The sequence below is a fragment of the Eptesicus fuscus genome, chromosome 3 (genome assembly GCF_027574615.1).
Source record: "Eptesicus fuscus isolate TK198812 chromosome 3, DD_ASM_mEF_20220401, whole genome shotgun sequence".
In the NCBI taxonomy this organism is placed as follows: Eukaryota; Metazoa; Chordata; class Mammalia; order Chiroptera; family Vespertilionidae; genus Eptesicus; species Eptesicus fuscus.
This window is the reverse complement of record NC_072475.1, coordinates 67,408,192-67,431,333: the sequence shown is the minus strand read 5'-3', so window position 1 is coordinate 67,431,333 and position 23,142 is coordinate 67,408,192. Positions and strand designations below refer to the sequence as shown.

The 23,142-nt window shown below is 43.6% G+C and overlaps 1 protein-coding gene across 2 annotated transcripts in view; it reads left to right on the top strand.

Moving 5' to 3' along the window:
* C3H3orf52 (chromosome 3 C3orf52 homolog) overlaps positions 1-23,142 on the top strand; it is a 29,290-nt gene that overhangs the window by 3,097 nt on the left and 3,051 nt on the right. The window contains exons 2-5 of one of the 2 annotated variants that reach the window (XM_008146593.3): positions 3,480-3,609; positions 11,364-11,491; positions 15,920-15,990; positions 19,891-20,072. In XM_008146593.3, coding sequence (XP_008144815.2) covers positions 3,480-3,609; positions 11,364-11,491; positions 15,920-15,990; positions 19,891-20,065 — 504 coding nt within the window. In that variant the 3' untranslated portion in view covers positions 20,066-20,072. Of the gene's footprint in view, positions 1-3,479; positions 3,610-11,363; positions 11,492-15,919; positions 15,991-19,890; positions 20,109-23,142 lie in introns of both variants that reach the window. The other variant, XM_054712027.1, reaches the window with a different exon arrangement.

The window sequence follows — 23,142 nt, the reverse complement described above, 5'->3', positions numbered from 1 at the left end:
GTTTTTCTAGGTTGAGCTGAGAGAGTATCAAAGGTGGTGGAGAGAACGTATTTCCCTTTCTTGTTCTGGGTTTGGGGCTAGAGGGAAAGGAATATAAGTCACCGAACTTCACTTTGTCTGCCTGCACTGTAAACATGGCAATATGGTTGGGTCAAAAATGAAAAAGAAATTATGGGTAATGGAGTGAGACTGTTTTTGTTTTTTTTTATGGCTCATTACAGAAGCTCTGACCTGTTTCCAAATACAAGTCCCAGAGACATTTTAAGAAATAAAAACATCATCATCATCATCATCATAATAATCCAGTAATTGATCGTTTTGAGGCAGGCAAGACTTTATATAAACAGGCTACCTGAAAATTAGCCCCATTGCAATGAGTGGTTCAGAATTTAGGACAAGAATCAACTGGCTCCTTTGTGCTTGGATCAACAAGTGGATTAAATCCCACAATGAAGATCATAAAATTCAGTTTCCTGCATGCTAGATATCCCTAGATCTATGTAATATCTGCCTCTGACTCGGCCAGAGAAGAAAAGATTTTTGTACCCAGGAAATAGGTAGTCTAGCCATTATTGAAGGACTCTGTGTCATGTGTTTGGATTCTTATCTGAGGAGGGATGTGAATGTCTGGGGAATGTTCCGAGGAAAACCACACACATTCTTCAGCCGTTTAGTGCCATCGTAGAATGTAAGGTGCAGTTTGCAAAAATCTCCAAGGCACCTTGCAGAAAAACCTGCCTGTGGCCTCTCCTCATGGCCTAAAATTTGGACAAGAGAGGACGAGAAAGCCAGTGAGGGAGGCGGTGCATTTCCGTGATCGGGGTTTGAGGGGAGACTCGATAACACAGGTAGTGCACGCCTCCTACATCGGAGACTGTCCACCCTCAGGGCACAGGGGACTCTCCTGGGGACACTTGCGAAAAATACTAGTTCCTGGGTTGGTTCTAAAGAACAGACAGCTGGGAAGCACTGCACTCTAGTGTCGGGTCAGGAGTGGCTAACAGACTGTTTTATATTGACTTTAAGTCTCTGTGAAGATTAGTCACGCAAGGGGTAGTGGGCTCTGCCGTAGGGCTGATGACAGACAGGTTCGGGGCCAGGCTGTGGGATGGAAGCTTTGGGCTGGACAGAAGAGGCGTTTCCTACAGACGAGGGCTGTGTAATTCTGAGCTGACTTCTCCCAGGAAGTCACAGAACTGTGGTCTCAAACCACCAGGGTTCTAGGTTGACCACCTCTAAGGGACAGCACAAGTGAAGGGGCAAGAAATCACAGAGGCGCGCTGATTCGCATTCTGTGACTCACTTGAGACTCGGGACCATTCTGCTCTCATCTTTGTGGTCCCGGCTGGCCCGTGTCTGGGGGCTCTGTAAACAGGAAGCTATGTTTCTGTGTCCTGAACAGTTAAAGGTTCCTTGCACTGGAACTTCCCCCCCACGGGCCTTATTGAACCCTTGCCTTTGGTGACTTTGGAGCAGTTCTCCGCCTTCGGGTGGAGATGAGATGTGGCTTTGTCCCTGGACTCCAGAAACACCCCCAGAGGGTTTTCATCTATTCAGATAGTCCCAGGGCATCTATTGCTCCCTCACCCTTGATCCGTAGAGCCAGCGTGGAGTGCACTTGGGTGCTCCAAAGTGTGACCTCCACTCTAGAATTTCTCAAGATACATTCTTAACATTTTTGGAGCCCTCTGTAACTCAGCAACACTACGAAGTGCCTGTTACCTGTATGAGGCACAAGAGTGGGATGCAAAAACAGGGAAGTTTAAGAGCCACCCTTCCCTCCATGTGGTTTCACTTTACCTAGGAAGATAAGGCCAGTATCTGTTTATATTTGAACATGAAACCAGACAGGGCAGCGGCGGGTGAGCTGCGTGGACAGCTCGTGGACTGGGGCATCTCTCCATGGGTGCGGTGGTGGGGAGGCCTCCACCAGGAGAGAGCTGGCCTGGCCCCTGAGGAGTGGGGGCGGCTTCAGAGCAGAGGTCTCAACCCTGGCAAAACAATTGGCTCACTTTGGGAGGGTGAAAATCATAAGCTGGAGCATGCCCCTGCCTTCCTACACCCTGGTCCCCTAGGCCCAGGTAGGGCCTAGGTCTGTGTAGTTTAAATTCCTCCTCAGGTGATTCTGATGTGCAGCCAGGCTTGGGAGCCACTCATGGAGAACGTGGGAACTATAGTGGACAGACAGTGTCCTTTTCTGATGGCCACCCCCAAAATCCTGATGGGAGAGATCTGAACAAGGTGTCCGTCACTTCGAGAGCGAGCCTCTGGAAGCGCTGCTGCTGCTGGTGGGGCAGCGGGACACGCAGTCATGATTATGCCCATTGGTTCAGGTCCTAATGTTTGTTAGCAAGTGCTTCATGTACATGGTTTCTAGTTTTTACAACATCCCCTAAAAATAGACTTATTATTTATGTTTTACAGTTGAGGACATTGGGGCTGGGAGTTTTAGTAGCTTGCGGATGGTCACCGGACTTTAAGTGGTGTAAGTGGGATTCTGATGCAGAAACACACTTTTCCCCGTGATATTCCATTGTTTCCCATGGTGTCCATGTGGGAATTACTGAACGGCCCAGTGGGAGAAGAGTCAGGGGACCTTTTAGGGGCAGGTGGCAGTGCTGGGAGCGGAGGAGCCTGGCTCGCTCGTAACCTGGAGCTCTGCACAGTGACACAGGACGGCTGTGGACGAAAGGGAGAGCACACCAGCTGTGCAGTGACCCTCAGCAGGGATTCGTCCTGACCAGTCTCTCTGAGCTGCATCTTTGAAGTGGGCTAAAGCCTCCCTTGCAGGGCTGTTAGGATGAAGGGAAGTGGTATTGGCTGTAATTATTTTACTTGACCCCACACCGTGCCTCACTATGCCCATTACAGCTTTATTTCCTGCTGTCTCTTCCATCCTCCCCTTCATTTCCCTTCTCATGCCCTTATTACATAGAGTCTGGGTCACAGCGGTAACCTTTTAGCTTTTTCTTGGCGTGTCCACTCTAACCTATACATCACCTTTTTTGAATCTTTCATTCAGCTTTCTGTTCCAGAATCTGCAACAGATCCCCAGTACACCCCAATTAAGTACAAACTGCTCTGGCAGCATTCAGAACCCTCTCAAATATTCTCCAACCTTCCACTCTTTCTAATTTTAACTCTCATTGCTTGCCCCTGAAACCTAGAAATCAATCAGCTGAGGCTCTTGGCCACTTCCTTTATGAATCAACACCAGGGATGCTCTTTTGTGGTTTTGAAATACTTTTCTGTCCACCCTTCAACATCCTGTAGGTTGCCCCCCTCAGAGCCCTGAGGGCATTTCTTGCTAACTTTTCTGTGAAGTTCCATTCTACCCCTTTGTAAACTTGACTCAGTAGACTGTAGCCCCATGAGGTAAGAATCCCGCTGCCTTCACTTCTGTGTCACTGGCCCATACTAAGTATTCAAACATGCTTGTTGAAACCAAATGACTAACTCAGTCTCCATCTGCTTTCCAGGCTAACCAGAAAAGCCCTTGGAGCTCCTGTAATAGGACTTTGTTTGGAAAGTGTAAACTGTGGATGGCCATCGCCTTTATTTTCGTAGGTTTCATTGTAGTGATCATCATAAGCTTATGTCTTTTGGGAGGTAAGAGGATTTACACGTGACTAAATTGACACATTTTAAGAAAACTTGTTTAATGCTTATGACTTACATCGAAATGGTATATGTACTCGTTGCTATTTCATTATTTATAATTTGAATTTAAAACTGGTGTGGAATGTGTTATATGGGTGGGAGAAATACATAATTCTTGTTTTGTTGTTTATTTTATAAGCTCCAGAAGAAGTATGGAAACCACTGTTTTATTTTAAACTCTGCCCATTGGATCTTGAAGATTTCTTACATTTTTAACTTATTTAAACACTAATAGATATATTTTTATATCTCTAAACCTATTTGGTTGCCTAATTTCTTATAGTTTGTTTAGTAAAAATAGTTATTGTACTTCACCTTATATAGCTGGTTTATGATTATCATGATAAAATAATGAATAGTGTATTTGAAAGTTTTAAAAACTTGATAGAACTGTGTACCTGCAAGCTGTCATTATTTGAGCTTATTTTGGACATAACTGTATTGTATTTATGTTGTATGTATGTACAAAACAAAAACATGATGCTAACTGCATGTTTTACATAATTATCTCATTTTAAAATTATTAATCATGAATATAAAAAATAATGTGAGATCAGATTTTTCTTTGTAGTCTTGTGGCCTACCCTTTAAGATTCTAATGTATTTTGAGATCATTTTTCCAATTTATTAAAAATTATTTCTGAACATTTAAAAAAAACTTTTAAGTTAAGGTATAATTGACATATCACATCTATTAGTTTCAAGTGTACAACATCATGATTCAATATTTATATACATTGTGAAATGATTACCACAATAAGTTTAGAAGCTTCTTTTTTTAAATGACTGCATCGGTAGTCTTCCACACCATTTTAAAGTCTTGTAGGTAGTTTCCAATTTTTTATGATTATCAGTATTAAGGTTTTTATGACGCATAAAAATAGCACCCTTGAGTGCGCAATCATTTCAATTCAAAACAGGACAGAAGAAAAATGTTTTTAGTTATATGTGTGAGCCATTGTAGCGGGAGAGAACTCTCTGGGGTGGGATACTCTTGAGGGCGATTCAGTCCCGTGAGGATTGGGGTTGAGTCAGGCTCTCCACAGCAAACCTGGTCAGAGGATGAGCGCAAGAGGAGAACCCCTGGGTCTCTCTGGAGGGGTCCTGGGAATTCTTCTCAGGAACTGCATTTGCCAGTCACCTCCAGCTCTCCCCCCTCCCAATCCCTTCAGATCCTTTCCCAAAGTTGTATGGCCCCTGAAGGAATAGGAAAACATTGATAACATGTGCCAACCTCACATTGACAGCAGTGTTTACTTACTTAGGACCATGTTTACTTACTTAGGACATTGTTGAGGTGGGATAGATCATTCTTTGAGGCCATAGGCTGGTTTTGAGGTGGGGAGAAGTTAATAAGAGGTGTTACACCTCTTCCATCATGCTGAGGACAATTGTTTTTGTGTGAGCATTGCTACTCCCTCTTCCCATCAACTCCCACGTGTGGATGTGGAAACTGTAGTTGAGTCACGCAGCCTTGTCCTATCACAATTAGCTGATGCCATCCTAAAAGTCGACGGATTTGTCTGTTGGCATCCGGGGCCCAAAACAAAGGTTGATGCAACAGAGCTAGGTGTTCAACATCCAGGATTCTAGAGTGCAAGACTCAAGAGCTGTCTTCTGTTCCCAAAAGTTATCTAGTCCCTTCAGCTCATAAAGAGCAATCTGCAGAGGAAGGGGTTCTGTTTCCCTCAGCAGTTTCTCAGAGGACTTTCATCCAAGTTCACAGGATGGTATTCAGGGAAGACCTTTTTAACACTTGTAGTGCAAACTTCATTTTCTATTTTGGAAAATTGTATTCTTAAAATGTTAATGGTGTAAGAGAGATTTTCAAACTTGTGCTATTTTTAAAAATCAGATAAATAATTTTATTTTACTTGGCACCACAGGGGTTTGGGCCTGTGGGAGAATCAGGATAGACAGTGGAGTTGCAGTAGGTGCAAAGGGGTGGGACAGGGCTCCCCTTTGTGAGTCTCAGCCTCTCCCTAAGCAGCTCTGTAGGCACTCTGGGGTGACAATCTGCAAAGATCAGCCATTGCCTAATTGCCAAGCCCTTTGATAGGAATCAAATATTTGTAGAACTTCTGGGCATTCTGTGGAAAATGCTGCTGTCTGGGAAAAGGGCATTGTCTAGACAGAGTCAAGGGCTGTACCTGGGTTCATCCAGGTTCAATAAGAAGTGAGGTTCACCGGGAACTACATTTGCCATTCTCCTCTCCCATCCCTTCCTCTCAACTCCGTAATCTCATGTCTTAGGGCTCTGTAGTTCTCAGAGTGAGGCTCGGTGGCAGAGGTGTTAGTAACTGTGGAGTTGGAGTGGACACAGCAAGGGACAGACAGTGCACACATCCCAGAACCCAAAGGGTAGCTAGTTGGGGAAGAGACAATGGAGTACTGAGGTTGAGGCGCTGGGTGGGGAGGTGGATCTTGTCACTGACATTGTTAAGAATGCCAGCAGAGCAACCTATCTAGGGTCGTTTTATTATTGATTCTCTGCAAATGGTGCACCCCTTATTGTCTGCACCTGGGATGGTCTCTCCTGCCACTCTACCTGTGGCACGCCATTGAAGTAATGGTAAATTCAGGGTCATGGCTCAGCCTAAGGTGTGGAGCCGGGGCTGCATGCACACTGCAAAAGAGGAGATAGCACGCTCATAGGCTCACTGTAGACAATGAGATCATTTTAAATAAAAAGTGTATGAGCAGGGCCCAGGGATCTTATTGAATTCACAGGTCTTTAGGGAAAAGGTTAGTAATGGATTCTCTCCTTCTCCCTAAGGAATGAGCAATTCCTTGGTGTAAAGAGTAAAGGGGGAAACACACACACACACACACACACACACCACACACACACACACACACACACATACACACACATACACATACACACACACACACACAAAACCAAAAACCAACAACAAACTTCCCCTCTCTCTAAGTCATCTTCTTTCTGGATAATTTGGAGAATCAGTTAAGCATTCTCAAGGGTTTTACTTTCTCTACTAATTTTCCCCAACCAGGGAGGAGAGAGATGCTGAGTAACACCTTTCTAATGAAACTTTTCTTGGTTTGGGCAAAATATTTAAAATGTTATGAAAACCAAACTGTGACAAGTAAATGGATGCTTAGAAATATGATTTAAAGGTGATCAGATTTAATTCTCTAGTGATCCTTATGTGATACCCCACTGCATTATGGATTTCTAGCTGACCCCTGTGCTCTCTGACATCCAGGCTCTTCAGTGAGTAGGGATGCTATGGAACCAACATATAAGCGGGGACTTTCCAAGTGATGCTGTACTGAGTGGATTTATTTTGCCTGTGAGTTGGGAAAAAGAGCTCCATTTTATGATATTACAAGGTCTTGACAATGCTCCCTGGTGTTGGATGACTCATGGGAAAATCCCAAGAGACAGCATTAGGAAACTCCGAGTACCAAGGTCCTTGGAAGTAGGACCATGATAGCAGGTCTAATACTTTGAAATTTCTTGGCATTTTCACCTGTTCCTCTTTCTCTCAAGTTGCATATATTTATCCACCTTCCTAAGACTGACCCCTTCACCTGTGCTCTCCTTAGAATCTTTGCCAGCTGGTTCTGACCTGTGGACCTTCAGAATCATCTATTTCTCTCTAAGCTTCCTCAGGCTCTTCTCAACTTGGGCCTCTTCAAATGTGCTAGCACCATCTCTCCTGCAAAGCAATCTTCCACCAGAATCTTCTCACTTCATTTGGGTGTTTTTTCTTTCTATTCTTTCATTGGCAAACTTCTAGAAAGAGTGGTCTGCATTCAGATTTGCCTCCTGTGCATTCCTAAACCACTTGTATCCTTTGGCTCCAAATTGTTCTTCCCAAGGTCACCACAATTGTTTGGTCATGAAACCCGATGAATGGCCTCTCTCCCATCCCCTGACCTATTTGCATCCTTCAGTTCTGTTAGCTTTGTTGTACTCTTCTGGGTCTACAGAACTCCTGGGCTTTAGGTCTCCTGCTCTTCCTGCCTTTGGCCTTCACATGTGGTGCCTGAGGCTTGTATTCAGCTGTCTTACTTTTCACATTCTTCATTCTTTCCCTTGAGGAGCTCACCATGCATTTGTCTAAATTTAGGCTAATTCTTCAACCCACTAGGCCTCAGTTTCCACATTGGTAAAATATAAGTGATTCTGAATCTGAGTCTGCAAATGTACTCAACCCTACTATTTACTAGGTCAGTCGACATGAACAAATATGCTTTTTCTCTAAGCCTCACTGTCTTTGTTTTAATTTTTTTAAAATTAATCCTCACCCTAGGATATTTTCCCCATTGAATTTTAGAGACAGTGGAGCAGGGGGGCAAGGGGACAGAGAGAGAAAGAGAGAGAGAGAGAGAGAGAGAGAGAGAGAGAGAGAGAGAGAGAGAGATGTGGGAGAGACACATGGATTGGTTGCCTCCCTCAAATGCCCCAGTTGTCATTAACCTGCAACCCAGGTACAAGCCCCTGATCTGGAATCAAACTCATGATCTTTCTGGTACACCGACAGACACTAGACACACTGACCAGTGCTCAATGTCTTTATTTTAAAATGAAAACATTAATGTTTAACTCATAGGGTGATTTGAGGATTGCATAAGGAAATATATACAAGTGTTATCCTTGTGTCTGTACATAATGCTGTACATAGTAGCCACTATTCTTCCTGTTACTTGATATTTTGGAACATTTTTTATTTCTTCTTCTCGTCCATATCTAGGTAATGACCAAGTTTTGTCAATCATTTCTTAGTAGTGTCTTGATAGCAACTTTCATCATTGACTACCCAGTTACTGCAAGGCACCATGCTTCATACTTTATGAGTGTTGGTTTGCATCTTTACCATCACCTACAATGTATATGTTGATGTTTCTGTTGCAGAAACAGCTTCAGAGTTTATTTAAATGACTTGGTTAGATCATATGGCTAATAAATAGCTGAGCTGGGATTCAAACTAAGTCTGGTTAACTTTAAAGTCCTCTATTCCCACTATCCTGGGTTTTCTCTTTCCTTCCTTCCTCTTTTCTTCCCTCCTTACTTTTCCCCCTCCCTCCCGCCCTCCCTCCCTCCCTCCCTCCTTTCCTTCCTTCCTTCTTTCCTTCCTTCCTTTCCTCCCTTCCTTCCTTCCTTCCTTCCTTCCTTCCTTCCTTCCTTCCTTCCTTCCTTCCTTCCTTCTACTTCCCACTGCTATCAATCAAAATCTCTCTCTCCCAATCTACTGGCCTCTCTGCCTCCATTCTCTCTTGGTTCCCTTTCATCTGATCCATCACCACCCAATTTACCTCCACCTCCTTCCTGGGAGACATTTAACAAGCTCCATTACCTCCTGCAGATACCTCTCTGCTGCCTCATTTCTAATATTCTAACCAAAGAGCTGGCTTTGTGTACCTACAATTGTACTTTATATGTTTTAAGCTTTTTAAAAAAAAAACAAACAAAACCATACATAGTTTTCTCTACATGGAAAGTGCTGCCCAGATGAAGTCTCATTAGTAACATACAATCTTTGCTGACTGCGTAAAACTATTGCTATTGTTGTTATTTTAACTAACATCTATTTAGCCAGGTCTTGGGACAGATTCACTATTCGATGATACAAGTTAAATACATGTCATTAGAACTATTATTATTGGAGATGTCTTTTCAGATGGCATCTCTTCTGAGGGCCCTTGAGTTCATCAGTTATGTGAATTCTGTATCCACCCCCTGGCATCCCCCTTTCCTTTCCCAGGCACTGATAGCTACTTTGGAAATGTGCACGGTGGGTGTAGAGCTCAAAGATATCCACTGCAGCATTATTTATAACAGTGGAAATCTGAAAACACTAAAAGATATAAGAAAATGAGCAAGCCAGTTATGAACATTATGCAGCTATTAAAATAATCTTTGCAAGGAATTTCAAACACATGGGGAATGGCTTTCGATATGTTAACAGCAATAACAACAACAAAAGAATGAAGACAAATAGCCAATGACAGTAGCAAACAACATAAGCAGGATACAAATGACCTTTTCATTAAGATCCCAATGTATAAACCCCTTTTTATTACAGAATTTATCAATATCTTGCTTTGCTACAGATTCCTGTACGTTGCCAGTTTTCTGCTATTGTCAGACAGAATAATGTAATGAATGACTTACAACAAATAAAGATGCATGGGTATTTCCTGTGTTTGGGGTCCCCAAGATCTACCACTAGATTCAGTGAGTGCTGGGAGGACTCACAGGACTCAGCATGTAGTTGTGGAGATGACTATGATTTATTACAGCAAAAGGATATAAAGTAAAATGCAGAAGAAGCAAGAGTCCTCTCCTGGTGCAGTCCCACAGGACACACTTCATTCCTCTTACAATGAGTTGTGTCAACAAGCTGTGAAATCTTTCCACTAGGGAAGTTCATTTGAGACTCAGTGCCAGGGTTTTATTGGGGTTGGTCACATAGGCAGCCTCTGCCTGGCCCTATTAACATTCCAGACTTCCCAAAGGAAAGATGTTCATCGTAAGCTGCGTTGTTTGTACAAAGAGTTGAGGCACAGTGAGCCACACTTATCAGGGAATGGTGGGAACCTTTCTGAAACCTAAGTTCCCAGAGGCCAGCGCACCAGCCTTGAGTAGCTGGGCCTTTCTAAGCTGGCAGTCTCAGCTGCTCTGTCAGCTCTTCTCTGCACATTCCCTTGCTCCTCATGTCTCACCTTACCAGACTGTCTCAGGGAGTAAGTCCCAGAATTCTTCCTTCTTTTCACCCGCCCTCCCATCAGAAACACTGAATTGGTTCCACTGGGGTCTTTTATAAGTCCAGTGAAAGAGCCTGATTATGTTATTTTTAAAGCTTGGGAATTGAGAAAAACGTCTATGGCAAGTTCCACCCACCTACACCTTTCTCAGGGTCAGAGAGGTGGTCTGTGCGTGGGCTCAGATGGTGAGGCTGAGGCAGAATTAGGATCATAATTAGCACCGTGAGTCCCAGCTTCTGGCTCCTGGCTCCTGACTTTGTGTGCGTTTCCTTTGGCTCTGACTGCATAAAAGTCAGTTAGCTCAGTCATTAGAGCATAAGCAGCCACACGGAACTCATTGTCCTGTTCACCCCGGGGCTCTGAGTGCAGTTTGATTTCTCTTCTGCAAACAGAGCGTGTCAACATTCCTATGCTGTGAGATGTATTCTTCAGTGATGACTTCATGCCCATGTCTCCCTGGGAGATTTCAAGACATGGGCTCACATGCTCACATTCGAGTCCCCTTCTGTTCTGGTCCATCTTGGTTCCTTTGGCCATTCCCTTTCCCCATCACCCATTGTTCGTCCCCCTGTCCTGACTGTCCCCCAGCATCTGCCTTGACACCTATGTACATAGCTAAGCTGCAGGTTCAGTTTAACAAACAAAATTCATGTTCTTCCCACTCCATCCCACTGGCCCTTTGTCCTTTCCCTCAGTCTGTGTTCCATGGAAGCTGAGATCCCTATGGCATAAAACAAACAAATAACATGTTTGTCATGATGGAGGGAAGACCCTGTCTTTATTTGGTTTGACCGAGAGAGGAAAGCATTTCTGTTCATACTTGCTTACTCTTGCCTGGCTTTATCCTTGACTAGTGCTCCTTATTTTGTTTTGTTTGTCTTTAAAGTGTAGCAACCAATGAATAAGTTTATTACTTTATGCATATGTGTTTTTTACCTTTTCTTTCCATCCTCCACTCTTTTTAGTAACTTACATCGATGAAGATGAAAGTGAAATACTTGAGTTATCATCAAATAAAACATTCTTGGTCATGCTAAAGATTCCAGAGGAGTGTGTTACTGAAGAGGAATTGCCTCACCTGCTCACGAAAAGGGTAATGGGACCTTATGCATTGTTTACTGAGTTCAAACATTAGAATATGGATTCTGCTACAACAGTAGGCATAGAGCCGCAGAGTAAGTAGCTTCAAGCTTGGATATTTTTGGTCTGAATTTTGGCAGAAATAGACACTTAAAAATGGACTTTCTGTCGTGCAAAACCAGAGGTGAGAGCCTTGGCCTCCAGCTGGAAGGAGGATAGTTTTGTTTCTTCACTCTGCTCTTACATTTGATTTAATTGTAGCTTCACTGAGGGTCTATGATGTGCTAGACCAGTGGTCGGCAAACCGCGGCTCGTGAGCCACATGCGGCTCTTTGGCCCCTTGAGTGTGGCACTTCCACAAAATACCACGTGTAGGCGTGCAAGTACAGTGCGATTGAAACTTCGTGGCCCATGCGCAGAAGTCGGTTTTCGGCCTGGGCGAGTCTATTTTGAAGAAGTGGCGTTAGAAGAAGTGGGGGTGTCGGTCGCATGTGGCTCTTGAGCCGCGGTTTGCCGACCATTGTGCTAGACCATATGTCAAGTGCCAGGGCCACAACCTCTGTGCTGTTAGTGGGGGCTCACAGCCCAAGTAGGGGAAGCAACTAAATAGATAGTACAAAACGGTGTGATATATTCTATTGTTGAGTTGCATAAAGGATGTTTTACAACCACAAAGTGGGGGGTGGGGGGAGCATTTAGACTACTGAGGTGGAGATGGAGACTTGGAAGGCCTCCTGAAGGAGGAGATTCTTGGGATGAGGGTCTGCACAGCAGTGTACTGTGGCCTCCACATGCTATGTGGTGGGACTTGCGGAGGTGAAGCTGAGCAGGAAAGGTGGTTTTCCTACTCTTGGGGAAAGCACTAAAAGATTTTAATCTGCAGGTTGACAGGGTCAACTTTCATTTTCACCTTTCTGTGTAATGGTGAAAAAACACTGCAGTAGAGTAAGGTAGAAGCATTGTGGTAGGCCAGATGAAACAGGGGGCCTTGAACTAGGGTGATGTCAGGGGGAAGAAGGAAGATTCAAGTGAGACTTAAGAGGTCTTCTCATTCAATAAGACTTACTGGCTGGTTGGGTGTGGGGGTGAGGGAGAGTGTGAATGTGGGTGTATGTGGCATGATTTATTGGGATGGGAAGTTCAGGAGAATGAGCCCTCTGTGAAATACGGGTGCTCTGCAGCCTGACCAGGAGGGTTGGTTGGGGCAATCCTGGTCATCCTGTCAAAGACAGCGTGGTTCACAGCCAGACCCAAAAGGTTTCGATAGGAAAATCCAAGCAAGGCCAGCCTGCTGTCCCTTACACGCTTCTTTGCAGCGATAGGTCGAACGTGGCGAGTCCTCTTCATTTGGCTTCCATTTGACTCGGACCAAAGCTCCTGAAAGAGGCGCTTCCATCTCAGTCGCCCCTGAGTCAGCTCTGAGTCCCCAGGGGATAACCTCGATGGCTGCTTTGATCACAGGAGTTGGTGCTCTGGGAAGATTATCTGGGTTTCCCTTCCTCCTCCTTTTCCTGGCTTATATCTCCTCGACAGTGCCCTTTTCCTCCCTTCCTTCCAGCTGCTTCCGGAGCAAGCTGCAGAGTGAAGAGCCTCTTGCTGCTTTCCTCTTGGTTGCTTTTTAACCTTTTGCACTCGGATGTCGAGTGTGACTCGACACGGTTAGCATTAGAATAAAGGAGTCGAGAAAAAAGCAAGCGAGTGCAAAGGGTTAAACTGAGGGTTTGCATCTGATGAGCAGAAATGAAATGAATCAGCAACCACACATGTTACCTGTTACAGGCTGAACTCTCTATGTCAAAGGGAAATGGATGTTAATCATTCACCTGAGACCCATGCTCTCACACAGAGCAGACATGAGCAGACTCTATGGGTGTTTTCGGCTTATCACTGTGTAGTGGCAAAGGAACTGAGGGTGCTTTCTGGGCCAAGGTCGCAGACCTCTGAGCCAGTTTCTTCTCTAATCAATGAGAATCACTGAGTTCTCTCTCTGTACCCACAGGTGCATATGAGATGCATAGAAAGAACCTCCTAAAAGATTTTTAAAAAGTTATCTGATTTGCAGATGATAAAAGTAAGATGCAGTGAAATGAAAAGATTCCTGTCCCCTCCTCCCCCCATGGCTTCCCAATCAAATATGTTCAGGATCAAAAATGAGGAACTTGGAGATATCACTATTTTATTGTCAGGTCAAAAATCTCCCTTTCTTCCATTAGGCCAGCTTCCATAAGTTTCTGGAGAAGGAAGGTAAGTGGAATGTATATTGGAATGCTATGTCCTCTCTTTTGCTTTATTGTCTTGTGTTTGTGAACACAGTTTTCCTAGCCCCTTGTCATATCTCACCACCTGAGTGCTGTCTTAGGGTTGGGGCCATTTCTCTGCTAAAGTCAGCCCGTTAGCTATGTGCATGTGCTGGAGGCAGGAGTTAGCATGGCACCTATGATAACCTAGGAGAGGGTATTTCTCTTACAGTATTCTGGAAGCTGTTTTTTAATTAGCCACTAAGCCTGACTCTGATAATCAGCTCACTAGGCTCCTAGCTCAGTCTGCACCCAGCCTCACAGGCACAGTATGGGAGGCCCCAGAACAAGGGGTGAGGAGCACCTCCCGCCCCCACCCTGCCATTTTTCTGGGTTTTTTTTTTGGCCCAAAGTAGATAGTATGGTTAACAGCTCCCAAATATATAAATATGTCCTAATTATAGCAGGGGACTATGCCACCAAAAAGAACCTTCCAGTGGACAGACACTAAAAGTGATCTAGTGTACCACTCCATCTCTTAAAATTTTATCTTGAATTTTTTCTGAAAGCCTACTATGTACAAAACACTGTGCTAGGTCTTTAAGATTAACAAAGGAAAGAAGGGAGTGAGAGAGGGTGGGAATAGAGAAGGTTGGAAGGAAAGTGTCAACATGAGAATGTCCAAATTCTTAGATAATTTTTATGAGTTTATTTGAGCAAACTGATATCATGGCAGGACACAAAATCTCAAATGCTCTCAAGAATGACTGGTGGTTTCTTTTACACTATGGGAATTAAGGAGGGAACATAAGGAAGATTACATGAAGGTGTGAGAAAGCAAGGCAGGGAACTCTCTGTGCTTGAATTACAGAATAGTTAACAAGATTATACTCTCCCTGTGGATCTGAAAAAGAGGAATACTCCTGGCATTTCAAAGGTCTGTTAACCAAGATGCCTAGATGCACAAGAGCAATGGATAGAATTTGCTTACAGCAATTTAAAACAATGCAAAGCACAATGTTATACTCTTCAAACTGGCAAAAAATCTAAAAATATGGTAACACTAAGTACCAGCAGGGCTGTGGGAAATGGATCATTTCTACCTTCCTAGGAGAAGAGTAAGATGAACAGCAATTTGGCAAGATTGCATCCATTTCTTGGCAGTTCTTCTCATATGTGTAAGAAGAGAGGCACAGAGATATTCAAGGGTGATAACTTCAGTGTAGTTTGTATGTAAATGGGAAAGTTGGTGCAACAATTTAGTGAAGTCTGTGCAGGAGTTAGGAGTTTGAGTGAAAGGCCTTCATCTAGATGTACCATTATGGGTGAATCTCAAACATAATTTCGAGTGAAAAGAAAAACGAAGTCATAGAAGATTGTGTAGATTATGGTGCATATTTTATTTTAACAAAACACAAATTAAATTATGTAGCACTGATTGCACCAGGATTTATTACATTTATAAAAAACATGCATAAGGAGACACTCCCTCTTTAGGACAATGGCTAGCACTAGGCGAGAGAGGAATTGTGTGTAAGAAGAGTAGCTTAGTTTGTTCTGTCTCTTAGAGTGAAAGGCTGAACTAAATGTGGTAAAATGTGAAGCCAAGAAACCTGGGTAGTGGGAACATAGGTGTCATTTTTGGGGATGGCAATATTTCATGCATAAAATAAGAACTCCATTATCTTTGCAATTACACACCAGCCCCAGTTGGTCCCATTTTCCAGGGAAAGTGCCCTACCTGTGGCTTAGCATGGCTGTTTCTTCTTACAATGAAGCTCTCAAGAAAGGAGTAAAGCCCTTGTCCAGTGATGAGCCAGGCCCTGAGTGGCCTGTTCTGCCATCTCCCCAGCCACTGCCCTGTTCTCTCCTGCCCGTGTTCTGTGGGGTCTGGGTGGACGCAGGCTGCAGACCACTCTCTTAAGGCCTCAAAGTGTCAGTGCAATACATAGGAGATGTTGAAAATCCCAGCCTGATCACATGATCCTTATCAAATGAGATTCTTTTTCGTGAGTGTGAACTTGATTTTCGGTTGGTGCTAGACCCACCTCTGTCTGCTTCTTGACCCAGAGTCTCTGGATAAGTTAGTTTCTAGCTAGCGGTGAATCCCCTTTGTCTAGGAGTACTTTTGCTTTGTCAGGTGATAGGCAATAAGATCCAGCAGTCATGTGTGTGGTTATTTTACGTGTTCCCGTTTGTTTCAGCTCACAGATGTGTACAGCTCATCCCCATCTCTGAATCGTTATTTTACTTCAGTGGAAATAATGGACTTCAGGTAAGAATGTGGAGAATCTGGAAAGCAACACCACCATTTACCTAGAAGGACCTCCCAAGTCTCAAAGCACAAAGAGAACCAACAACAGAATTGTAGAGTGTCAGTGCTGGGCTCAACTCCCTTATTTTACAAAGGAGAAAAGTGAAGCCCAGATTAATTAGGTAACTTAACAAGGTCACACAGAAGAGAGGAAAAGCCAGTCTCAGGCACACCATTCCTGTTTAACAGAGAATGCTTAAGTGAGCTAAGGGTAGAAATAGAAATAGATCTCAGATAGTGATGTGATGGAAAAGATAGAAGCCATGTTTGACTTGTGATTTTGAGGAACACAAGTAATATAGGAGTCCATGTTCCTTGTGTAATATTAAAAATATAAAGACATACACTACTACAGGGAAAGTAAAGGGCATATGCATATAGAGAAGTCATTTGATTATCCTTTTGTATTGTAGGATAAAATTTACCCGACTAAGCTTTATCATCTGCTATTCCTAAGATATCCCTGGAATGTGATCATCAAAGGCAATATTCCATTGAGGCCCCCCTCTCTAACCATACATTTCCAAAGCCATAATATGAATAGACCTGGGAGGGGAAGCAGATAAAGCAGGTGGTAGCACAATGGGGACAAATGAAAATGGATCTGATGTCCGAAAAAGCATACAGTGGCAGGTTGCCTTGGCAACACTATTTCTCCTCCTTTATGGATTCCTATGTACATGTGACCTTATGATGACTCTGTTTTCTTTTAAACTTTATTTCTCAATTAGAGTTTACATTCTATATTATTTTGTACTAGAGGCCCGATGCACGAAATTCGTGCAAGGAGCTCAGCCCTTGCAGCCCCAGCTTTGTCCAGAAGGTCTTCCAGAAGGTCGTCCGGCTCTCTGGTCTAATTAGCATATTACACTTTTATTATTATAGATTAGTTTCAGATGTTAAGCATAGTAGTTAGACAATCATCTATTTTACAAAATGCTTTCCCTGATATTTCCAGTACCCATCTGACACCATACATAGTTATTACAATATTATTGACTATGAATCGAGTGGTTTTTTTCCTGAGCAGGATGCAAAGATGGTTTCTTTCCTGGGTTCTTGTCCAGGTTGGATTCGAAGAATGAAGCCATGGACAAAACGTAGTAGATGAAAAGGTGGAAATTTATTGGAAACAAGTACAGACTCCCACGTGGGGAGGGGGTCCCAAAGGGAGTAGCCCACTAAGCTTTTTCCTAAACTTTAGAAAGGTTGCAGTTCTTTGTCTCTTGATGCTTCCTTCTTATTGGTAGAACATCAACTTCAAAGCTCAACCCCCTCGTGGTGTCCCCTTCTCTTTCTCCTCCTTCAGTGGTAGAATTCTCTGTCTCCTGTGAAAACCTGTTTTCCTCTTTCTCCCATTTGTCAGCATTTCTCTGTCCTCTGTGAAAGTTTGTTTCCTCTTTCTCCCCATACCCTGTGGCTTGTCCTTATCTTCTTCGAATGGATGTCTTCTTCTCTCCTTATCCTGTGGTGCACCTTTTGTTCTCTGTGAATGAATGCCTTTTGGCAGCTCCAAGCCCCTGACCAACTATGCCTTCCTCCCCCATGGACCCCCTAATTCCTAAAACTCCCTAAACCTGCCTATTTTACCCCTAAAAACTCTTTTCAACTGTATAACCCTATGTTGTACTTTACATCCCATGACAGTTTTGTAACTACCAATCTTTACTTCTCAATCCCTTCACCTTTTTTATCCAGTCCCCCAACCCTCCTCCCATCTGACAACCATCAGGCTATTCTCTGTATATATGAATCTATTTCAATATTGTTTGTTTATTTTGTTCTTTAGATTCCACATATAATTGAAATATCGTATTTGTCTTTCTCTGACTTATTTCACTTAACATAATACCCTAGGTCCATTCATGCTGTCACAAATAAGATTTCATTCTTTTTTTATGGCCAAGTAAGGTGACTTCTTTGACATTTCTCATTTTAATCATAAACCTTTGGTATTAAAACACCAATAGAAAATGGGGAAATGCATAATTAGACCCAACATGCTTTCCTCCCTGCACTTGCCCCAATTTGCAACTCAAAGACTGAGCCAGAGTTGAGAGCCACCTAGACTGAAGGGCTTTTCCAAGAATCCAGTCTCCTATTATGGCTTAAAGGACGTGGGATTGTATAATGGCTTGGGGTTGACACCGGGAAAAACTCATCAGAAAAAGGAGTGAAACATGGCTCAAAGTCTGAAGACTTACTGTTACAGAATCTGCCTTTAAAAGTTATTGGAAAGAAAAACCCAAGCGTTTTGGTATTTTAGATAAAGAAATTTTGTCTGGGAAACATTTTTTTTAATATCTAGGCAGAGTTTCAACAGTGTTGAATTGAGGAACAAAAGCCATTGCCTCCAAAGCCGCAGTTGCTGCCTGTGAGCAGGAGACAGCCACAGGCCTGCAGACATTTGTGTAGACACAAATCCTGACCTCAGTCCCAGCCCCCCTCAATGAAAACCTGGGAAATGCCCATTTGGTTTATCTGCTGCTGGACCCACTCAGGTGGTGGGCAGATGAGGCAAAGCCCACAGAGTTCTCTGCTTCCCTGAAAATCCCTCTTCTCCCCTCACAATTCAGCCATGTGTACATTCACCCCAAGACTGACTTGGTAGAATGACAATGGGACCAAACCTCTCATTCAGCATCTGGTCTGGTCTTATGAAAATCAGCCTCTAGTCCTTTCCATAAGCCAACCCTTTGCTCATGGGAGCACAGGGTGGCTGTGAGTCAATATGGGACCATCCTTAGCGATAATTAGAAGGTAAAGCACAGGGAGTACCTGTAAACTAGAGTTGCTGGCTTAGAGTTTGAAAGGACAGTTTTCAGCCTGCCTGTAGTGGCGTCCTTGAAACTGTTTCCCCAGAGTCTGACTGTTATTCATTTAAACCCCAGGGTTTGGCACATTTCTTGACTGTCTGTATAAACTTGTTGTCAGCCACGTTAATGTTAAGGTGACCTCTGGCCACAAGAGGGAGCTCTTTGCTTGTCCTTAATAGGGGCAGCATTCACTTTTGGGACTGGCCTGTCTATAAAACGCCCTAGGGTGAGAGTCTCAGATGTGGCTACCTTTTAATTATTTTATTGCTTGCTCTTAATCTGGGTCATCTTGAAAGTAATAGGATAATTGTGGAAAACCTAAATGTCGAAGTAGCATTTAACAGATAATATAATCTACTCACTAACTGAGAATAGCCCTATGATTATTTTTATTTTGATAATGGGAAAAATTCCTTAGGTCCCCTTCTTGAGAGCATATCGCTGGCAGCCTCAGGGGTGGAAATGGGACAGAACAAGTTTCTTAGTTTGGGGTCAAAGCAGGGAGGTGTATGATTTGCCGCTGGTACAGGACTCGGGCGGTTGGAGCCCAGGAGTACTGCACCCCTGAAGGCAGGGAGCTTTGGGCCCTACCTTAAACACTAATGAACTGGCTGAAACAAATTGCTCTGACTAACTTGCACTTGTTGGGGCAGGGAAAGGGGTGCTGTGTGAGCACATGCGGAAGGGAATACAGGAGGAGAACAGGGCTTTCCTGGCCTGCCTGGGGGGCCAAAGACTGGAGCTGGGGCAGACAGTGGTCCCCTGGCTCTTCCTTGACAATCGCTGGGTCCCGTCTTTCCCTTCAGTGGCCTCTCTCCATGGACTCTCAGGGAGTGTTCTAAGGGGGAGGAGGGGGGGAGGGTCACCGGAATATTCTGTGCAAGGCCCGTGGAAGAGGATTCTTCCAGGACAGCACACCCTTTGCTATTTTGTACTTGGAAGAACATGAGGAACTAAAAGAAGAAACGTTATTGCTAAAACCAGTTTCCAGACTTGCAGTGCGATTCTGTTCCATTTGACTTTCTCTGTTTAATTTGCCTTTCAGAGAGGAAAATGCCACAATAACCTACCACCTGCAGTTTGGGGTCCCATCGGAAGATGACAGTTTTATGAAGTATATGATGAGTGAGGAGTTGGTGCTGGGCATTTTGCTACAGGATTTCCATGATCAGAAGCTGTCTGGCTGTGAGACTCTGGGGCTCGATCTGGAGTCCCTGTAGCTCTACAGTAAGTCGAGCACGTCAAGAGGACAGAGTTGGGATGGTAAACAAGTGAACCAGACTGGGGACAGAGGTTTCGGGTTGATTTCTGTGCAGGTGATGTTCCATGTTCTGTGGAGGTTACACAGTCCCTGTCCTCCAGACTGAGTAGTTGGGGAAAAATCATGGAAAAAGTAATTACTAGTAAACTATAAAGATGAGGATTGCTGAAAGTTTCCTTGTTGTAGTTCACACACATGCTAAGCCCCATACTCCACTTCATAATGTCATTAGTACAGACATATCTCATTTCATTGTGCTTTACTTTATTGTGCTTCATGGATGTTGAATTTTTTTTACGAATCGGAGGCAAGACCCTTCACTTGCAAAAATATTTTTATTTGCTCTATTGTGATTCTCTCTTTATTATGGTGGTCTGGAACCCAAAGCACAATAACTTTGAGTTGTGACTATACTCTTCATGGAAACACCATGGTTTCATAAGAGAAGTAAGTGTTAAACAGTTTGAAATAGACAATATAGCTCAATCATTGAACTATTATCTCACTTGGCAACTTATCTCTTCTTCTGTTGAAGGCCACTGAGTTCATTAAGAAATTAATAAAGAGGTATAAAAAGGCAAATTGACCTATTTCCTTAGAAAAGTATAATAAATCTACTAATCTACTTTTAAAACTAAGAACAAAACAGGGAAACTGATGTTGTTTAATAAGCATAGACTATACCCCGCTTATCAGGATAACTTTTCTGACAAGACTTGGCAAAAGGAAGGTGGGGAGGTGGAATGGCCACAGCATTGACATGTCCTTCCATGTATCTACTGAAGCTCTGGCCTTTCTCTCCATCTCTCCTCACTTCCTTCCGAGTCCTCCCTTAGAGATGCACTAGCTCTCCTTAGCCCCAGAGGCCAACAATCTTGGGTGTCTCATTTTCTCATGGACCATCCGTTAGAAACACTCTCTGCACATTAGCAGTAAATACTAGTGGAAATAATGAAAAAGGCAAATAGAAGAAGATGTGTAGCACCAGGCACGGTGACAGCAGCCCAGTGTCAGGCGAGTGGAACAGAGAAGTTATAAAGCACCCGTGGGACTTCAGCCCGACAGTGGGCACTTACCATGATGGCTGAAGGTGAAGTAGATTAATCTTGGCCTAAGAACGCAGAAAGTTTTAGCAAGCAGTTCTTAAAGCTTTTTATACCCCTCCCACCACACACACACACAATAAACAGAAACAATGACATTCAGAAGGCCAAATTTCAGTTCACTGGGGAAGTCTCATAAATGGTTTCCTCACAGAGCATCTGGATAAATAAAGTGTGTCTGTGGGCCAGGCAGACAGCATACATGTGTGGAGTGGAGGGGTTATGCATCCTCTACAAGAATTTTCGAAAGAAAGAAACCTGGGCCCCTCCTGTGTAGAGGTGACGGGGGGGGGGGGGGGGGGAATCTACCCTGCATGAGATGCGGTGGCCGCCTGCTGTGGTGACTGGCCTTGATTTTCCGAGCCCTCTTTGCACATACTGTGGTTACCAGCTCTTTCCAAATGTAGGCGAGGGAGAGGGGAGGAGTGTCAGAAAGGCTTCAGAGGATTGTGAGGTTAGGAGTATGATAAAGGGGGCGGGGGGGGGGGGAGGGGAGTGTTATTGATTTAGAGGCCAGAGGACAGCTCAGCCGAAAAGCCTGAGACATTTCCCAGTCGGCCTCTGCCTCTGGCCCCAGGGATGCCATGTAAGCCAGCCAGTTTCTGCTCCCCAGGAGATTGTCCTTTTTCTCTCAATCATTCCTCCCGGTGAATCCGGTGACCCCACATCCATTTTCCATAGCATGCCTGAGCAGCATTTCAGCCATTAAATATTTTCAGAACTATGGCCATGAGGCCCCTCTCAAATGGAAGGGTGGACAGTGACCATTTGGGAAGTGAGGAAAGAAAAAGACAAGAGAAGGCAGGTAGGGCAAGAGAGAGAACAAGTGAGAGGTAAACTCCAACGAAAGAGAAGAGATGGCTGTGGAGGGGATAGGCGAGGCTCCTGGGAGGGACCAAGTGAAACCCTGTGGGTGCTTAGGTCAATTCCCCATGCTCACATGTGCCGGGGGCTTGGCAGGTTACCCCCATGCCTGTGATGAGCTGGGCAACTAGTTTTTCATAAAGATAATGTTTTAATTCTTCAAAGAGCAGAGATTCTTAACATTTTTGGGTTTGTATACCCCTTAGACTCTAAGGCTTAGAGGATGAGGGCAACCAAGTACCTTCTCTCCAGAATAAAAGGCACACAACTCCTCCCCCTACACAACATTTTACAATTTCAGGGATTCCAAGGACTCTCTGAGGCCAGTCTATGGTTCCTTTTGGGTTCATATGTGTGTACTTTAGAGTCAGAACTTTAAATTAGGCTCTAATTTGGGTTTCTGGGATTTTTTGTGCATATTTCTCATTTTTTGATTTGGAAATACAATGACTATTTGACCTAGCTGCAGGCATATAAAAAAATAAAAACTTTCCTTACTATAATAATCAGAAAGGATTTAAATATATATATATTTATATAGTGATATATATATATATACATATATATACATATATATATATTTTTTAATTAGAATTGACTTGATACATATTTTACAATGATTACCACAGTAAGTTCACTTTATACTTGTCATCTCATACGGTTACTGTAAAGGAACAAAAATGGAACTGAGTAAACTTAGAGATCTAAATGGCTTTATTGGATGATTCATGGATCTGGAAGCAGCCCATCTAGTAAACAGAAAGGTGCTCAGAGCAATTGTAAGAAATAGAAAGTTTTTTTAAGCAGAAAAAGGGCGGGGCAAGGAAATGAAAAGAATGGGCTTTGGGCAAGGTGACCTTCCCTTACGGAAAGACAGGGGGTTTTATCAGGCAGGTGACCTCACTCTTGCTGACAGGAAACTCCAGGCTGATTGGTTTTCAGCCTTTTTCTGAGGCGGTAAGTCTTGGTGGGGCTTAGTGAAAGTGACTTCATTTTGAGTCTGTTGCTTTCTTTTTAACAATGAGAAATTTTTTCCTTGTGACAAGAACTTTTAGGATCTACCCTCTTA